We start from the raw sequence: 6,571 nt of genomic DNA, 5'->3' as shown, positions 1-6,571 counted from the left end.
CCATCCCCGCCTCTTCGACCTGTTTGTTTCCTCTCCACCTATCCTCTCCTCTATCCCTCTTCTATCCGCCTCCCACTCTCTCCCTATTTATTTCAAAACCCCCTTCCCCTCCCCCTTTTCTGATGAAGGGTCTAGGCCCGAAACGTCAGCCTTAATAGTCTCAGCTTGCTGCCTATAGAGGGGGTGGGAGTTGTATTGATTAACGATTTCAAAAGGAAATTGATGGGAAAAACAAACTAGGGTTGTGGAGATGGAGAGGGGAAATAGGAATTAATCTATACAGAAAATATATGGGTTCCTGTTTGGCAATTATGATTGAATGGGTATGATTTTCAAATTTTTTTCTGAGTGCGATGATGAGCATGGTAGTGGCAACGAACACGTCACACCCCGCACCACTGAGATATCTCTCCAAGAGCTGACAGGCAGAATGATCAGTGGATATCTTGCCCTATCACAGGCATTGGTACTGCCAGTCAATGGCCAGGAGCCTTTGGGTCCAGGATATTTCTTGTTGAGATCCTGCTCCTGGGGGAGGGAGTCTAGCATTGAGAATGTATGTCATTCTTAACTTCATGTCATGGGTTGGGGTTGCAGGGAGGGGTTGGTCAGCGTGTTCGGAGACAATGGCAGGGGCATGTCTTTCCAAGGTCATCCCAATCCCAACGCATACCTTTTACCCCAGTCTCAGACTCTGATTTCCCTGACATTGTGGCAGGTGGAACCCACTGACCCTCCCCGTCATTGAACTCATCATGCTTGTCCCTAGGTTTGGGAAACTAGGCACCTTTCTTGCCTGACTGGGGAGGCAGGTGTTTGGGAAGATGGCAGATTGAGGGTCCTAATGGGCCATAAGTTGACCAATTAAAGACTATGATAGTTGGTGAGTTCAGAAGGGGCAGAGTTGATCTCCAGGGTCAATTTGCCGCATTATTGCCTGGTATTGCACCACTAGGGAGGTGGCAAATTGTCTGTAACATCTCTTAGGTAGCAATTGGGAAAGCCCTACAGGCAGAGGCTGTGGGTTGGTAAGATAAGAGAGATCAGTCAGCACCCCTGCAGCCTTCCCACATCAAAGCTCAGAGCCTTTGGAATTGGAAAATATTGGATTGAAAATCTATTTTTAAAGCAACACATGGGGGTCAAGTTTTGACTCTGTGGGGAACAAAGCTCCTTTTATCTCTCTCAAGGTCTGAACTACACTTCCAGCTTGCTAATGGCCAAAGTCAGGATCTATATCCCCATTGCTTCTTGTGATTTTATTCTTTCGCAAATCTCATTTCTTTTCCAGAACATTATTAAGAAGGTGAATGGGCAGAAGTTTGTTTATAAGTTTGTGTCTATGCCAGACAACCTGTCGATGGAGCCAGAGAAGTGCGATGCCTCAGACAGTGAGTGGGCAATAAGTAGGCCAAAGGATGATAACCTTTCTTTGCAGAGGCAGCTGAAGCCCACCACCAGGGTTTCGTCTCGGAATGAATACATGCGCTCCGGTCTCTACTCGACCTTCACCATCCAGTCGCTGCAAAGCAACAACCACCGATCCCGGGATCAGGCCAACGACTCCCCTCCTGGAACCTTGGAGCTGCCAAACCTCGAAGGGAAAGTCCAGGTTCTCGAGAGGCCCCCTGAGGAGCCTGAGGTTCAACTCCAAGGCGAGGAGCAACAGCTGCAAGATGGAGGTGAGCTCTCCATGGAAACAGGCAGAGATTCTCCCTCCCAGGGAGATTTCAAGGTGAAGGAAGAGGCGATTGAAGAGTTGGAATGTGACGTCCTTGATACCAAACCTGCTGATGATGACTTACCTCAGGTGCCCAGCCCAAGTCAGGTGAAGGTGGAAAACATTTGTAACCATCAGCCACCAAAAACCAAGAAACCAAAGGATCTTGAGCTGCCAGCGACGCTACTCACTGCCCAGAACAGTCCCCCTCCAGATAAAAGCAACCCTGGTGTTGTGAATACAGTGGTGTTTCCTACCTCCAGTGCGGTCACTCCATCACTGATTACCCAGCACGTTCAGGTATGACCTCAATCTTAACACCGTTCGAAAATCAATACAGATTTAAGATGCATTTTAACTCACCCATCTTACAAAGGGAAAAGTTAAAACCTCCTATCACATTAGTTGACTGGATGTGACATGAATCTAAAAGGTTTTGTATTGTTTGTGTCTCTGTTGATAGAACACTTAATTCCATATTAGAAGACGATAGGTTCAAATCCCACATTTGAGTCTTGAACACAGTATCTGGATTGAAATTCCACTTAATATTAGAATCCCGACAGTGCAGGGAGAGGCCATTTGGCCCATTAGGCCCATTGAGACTGCACCAACTCTCCAAAGAGCATCCCACCCAAACTCTCTAAGCCTGCTTTTGCTGCAGCTAATCCATGGACACCCGTGGACACTGGGATAATTTAGCATGGCAAATCCACCCAACCTGCACATGTTTGGACTGTGGGTGGAAACCCACATAGATGCAGGGAGAATGTGAAAACTCCACAAAATTACCCAAAGCTGGGATTGAGCCCCAGTCCCTGAAGCTGTGAGGTAGCAGTCCTAACCACTGTGCCATCGTCAGAGATGGTGTGTTTATAATGCGACATTACACTTGAGTTTTTGTCTGCTGTCTTGGGCAGAGGTGAAAGACTCTGGTGCACTAATTCATGAAGAGTAGTTATGCTCCCCCTTATGTCCTGGGAAATATTTAAGCTTCAATCAATATTAGTGGTAAAAACACACTGTCTGATTATTAACAAATTGCGGCTTATGGGATATATGAACACACAGGTGAGGCCATTCGGTCCCTGAGTTTTACTGTTCTGCTCAATAAGATCATGGCTGATCTGTTTGTAGCCTGTCCTTTCCTGTCTATACCTGATGCCCTTTGATACCTTCATTGCTCAGACCATTGAGTATAGGAGTTGGGACATCATATTGAGGTTGTATAGGACATTGGTGAGGCCACTTTTGGAGTACTGGGTATGGTTCTGGTTGCCCTGCTGTTGGAAGGATATTATTGAATTTGTCAGGATTCAGAAAAGATTTACCAGGATGTTGCCAGGACTGGAAAGTTTGAGTTATAAGGAGAGGCTGGATAGGCTTGGACTTTCTTCACTAGAGTTTAGGAAGTTGAGGGATGACCTTATAGATGTTGATAAAATCATGAGGGGTATAGATCAAGTGTATAGCAAATGTCTTTTCCCTCGGGTAGGGGAGTTCAAAACTAGGAAGAATCTTTTTAAGGCGAGAGGAGAAAGATTTAAAAGGGACCTGAGGGGCAACTTTTTCACACAGAGGATAGTTCGTAAGTGGAATGAACTGCCAAGGGAAGTGGTAGATGCAGGTACAGTTGCGGCATTTAAATACGTTTGGATAGGAGCGTGAATAGGAAAGTTTAAAGAGATGTGGGCCAAACACAGGCAAGTGGGACTAGTTTCCATTTGGAAACTTGGTCAGCATGATCGAGTTGGACCAAAGAGTCTGTTTCCATGCAATATGACTTTGTGTCTCCTCCTTAAGTATATTCAAAGATCCAGATCCAACTGTTCTCTAGGGAAAGGAATTCCATGGACAAATCTTAGGAGACTTGACAGGATAGATGCTGAGAGGTTGTTTCCCATTGTGAGAGACAGATCTTAGGACCAGAGAGGATAATCTCAGAATAAGGGGTCAAACATTTAAGGTAGATGAGGAGGATTTGTTTTCCTTTCAGAGGATTGTGAGTCTGTGGAATTCTTTACTGCAAGGGGCTGTTGAGGGTGGGCCATTATTCAAGGCTGAGAAAGAAGATTTTTAATCAGTAAGAGAATCGAGGGTTATGGGGGCAAGGCAGGAAAATGGAGGAGGATTATCTGATCGCATATCATCTTATGGAATGGAAAAGTAGATTCGATGGACTGGATGGCTATTTCTGCTCCCACTCTTTTGATCTTATGAATCTCTGAGAGAAGCAATTTTGCTTCATCTCTATCTTAAATGGAAGATCTCTTATTTTTAAACTGTGCCCTTTAGTTCTTATCTCATCTACAAGGGGTAAAACCCATTCAGAATCCATCACGTCATGTCTACTCGGGATCTTGTATGTTTCAATAAAAGCACCTCTCATTCTTCTAAATCCAAATTTGTCTGACAGTTCCTCATAATCCATGGCCCAGGAATGAGTTCAGTGAACCTTCTCTGAACTTAAATAAAGGGGGTTAGGGTGCATGGTTACTGAGGGGGGTTAGGGCACCTGGTTGGTGAGAGACTAGAGTTGGGTGGGAGGGCGGGTGGGGCGACAGGTGTTAGGACCAGTAATGGACACAGTAAACTCAGGAAGTGTCAGGAAGGTGGGCATGTAGTTGCATGGGTTAATGCTGAGTCTAGGTTCAGTTTAATAGATATCAAGAGGATACTTCTAATGCAACTTAAATAAAGAGACCAAAACTGTACCCTGTGCTCCAGATGTGGTCTCACCACGACCCTGTACAGCTGAAGCAAAACATTCCTACTTCTATATTCCATTCGCCTTGCAATAAAACAAAATTATTCAATTTCTCTTTCTGATCACTTGCTGTACCTGCATGCCAACCCTTTCTAGGGCATCCTCTGTCCCTTTCCTCTTGAGACAACTCCTCTGTTCCAGGGATCAGTCTAGTGAACCTCTTCTGAACTGCTGTGCGCAGAAATGTTTCTTCCATTGCAAAAGTGAATACACTTCGAAGGTGCTCAGGTTAGTTTAGCAAAGAATATGTCAGGTATTGCTGTGCTAAATTACCCCAGGACCATACACTTTAATCATCTTGAAAGAGGGTGCAGGTACAGAGGGATCTGTTGGATTTACATAATAAAAACAGAAATACTGAGCCTGTCTTAAAACGGAGAGAAACAGAATTAACTGTTTGAGTTCAAGATCTGTGGAGTTTCTCCAGCACTTTCTGCTTTTAGTTCAGATGTCCAGCATCTGCAGTGTTTTGCTTTTATTTACTTCTGTATTATATCTTCTGGGCACCACACTTATAGGAAAGATCATTGAAGCCTGTGGAGAAAGTGCAGAGGAGGTTTAGGGGAATAGTAGAAAGCATGAGGTACTTCAGTCCTGTGGACAGACTAGAGAAAGTGAGATTGATTTATCGACATCAGTTAAGGTTTAGGAAATATTTAATTAAAGTTTATGAAGCATTGCGATAGAGTTTTCAGGAGCAGAACTAGCAGTAACCAAAGACAACAGATTCAAGATGATTGGCAAAAGACCCTGAAGGCTTCAAAAATGTGCAATGAACTGTTATGATCTGGAACGCACAACCTGAAAAGGTGGTGGAAGCGAATTCAATATTAACTTTCTGAAAACAATGGGAATTCTTGAACGGGAGACAATTGTTGGCCAATGGGGGAATGGACAGGAGAATGTGACTAAAATAATTGGAGTTTCCAAGAGCCAGTACAGCCATTGGTTAGGGCTGAGTGGCCTCTGTTGACATTGTGTGATTCTATGACATTGGCTAAGATGTTCCCGATGCAGCTGACTCCAAGGAAATTGTCCAGGAATTTGAAAAGTCTGATTGCCAACTCCCCTCCACCCGGAACCTCGGGTAGTTGGAGAATTTGGAGGGTTCGCACTCACTTACGTTTAATGTTTACCCATAAAATCTTAGAGGATTAAAATCCTAATCTTTTTCTTGGTATCTATTAAACTGAACCTAGACTCAGCATTAACCCATGCAACTACATGCCCCCGTTCCTGACACTTCCTGAGTTTACTGTGTCCATTACTGGTCCTAACACCTGTCATCCCACCCCCCTCCCACCCAACTGTAGTCTCTCACCAGGCAGGTGCCCTAACCCCCCTCAGTAACCATTCACCCTAACCCCTTTGCCAACCAAGCATTCTAAACACCCTCGCCAACCAGGCACCCTAACCCCCTCACCAACCAGGCACCCTAACCCCCCCTTGCCAACTAGGCACCTTAAACTCCCCGCCAACGAGACATCCTAAACCCCTCGCCAACCAGGCACTCTAACCCCTTCACCAACCAGGCACCCTAACCCCTTCACCAAACAGGCACCCTAACACCCCTAACCAACCTCTTACCCTAACCCCCACCTTGCCAACCAGGCACCTTAATCCCCTCATCCACCTGTCCCTTTAACTACCTCACCAACATAGAACCTTAATCTCCAACCAGTTTGGGACAAGTCAGACTCAGAATTTTGGGCAGAAAAATTGGCAACAGATGAATGGGCAACAGTGGACATGATTATCATTGTTTGAATCTGTTCTGAAAGTAATCGGAATATCTGGGTTAAAGTTACAGGTTAAGATTGTTCCAGGGCATTTAATGCAGTTATTATCTTCCCCACAAGGTGGCAACAGGACTATTTTTCATGGAAAATGTTAAAGTTTTTGTTTTTAATGATTAGCTGGGATCATGAAAAATCAGCCTTTTGCCATTGATCAGCTAACATGTTTCTCACTGTTAATTTCTGGAATCTTTTGTGTGGACGGCTCAATAAAAGTCGATTTCCTAGAAGTTCCTGAAGAAAGAGCAAAAAAAAATCCTTGAAATGTTGAATCAGAGATAGTAGGAA

The 6,571-nt window shown here is 44.7% G+C and overlaps 1 protein-coding gene across 1 annotated transcript in view; it reads left to right on the top strand.

Moving 5' to 3' along the window:
• LOC109916123 (ETS domain-containing protein Elk-1-like) overlaps window positions 1–6,571 on the top strand; it is a 17,313-nt gene that overhangs the window by 1,130 nt on the left and 9,612 nt on the right. The window contains exon 2 of the mRNA XM_048606684.1: window positions 1,292–2,020. Within this exon, the coding sequence (XP_048462641.1) occupies window positions 1,292–2,020 (729 nt within the window). The remainder of the gene's footprint in view (window positions 1–1,291; window positions 2,021–6,571) is intronic.

Source organism: Rhincodon typus, chromosome 16, assembly GCF_021869965.1.
Source record: "Rhincodon typus isolate 14 chromosome 16, sRhiTyp1.1, whole genome shotgun sequence".
NCBI classification, from domain to species: domain Eukaryota; kingdom Metazoa; phylum Chordata; class Chondrichthyes; order Orectolobiformes; family Rhincodontidae; genus Rhincodon; species Rhincodon typus.
Note: the sequence above shows the minus strand (reverse complement) of the source record. Positions and strands in the feature narration are given on the sequence as shown.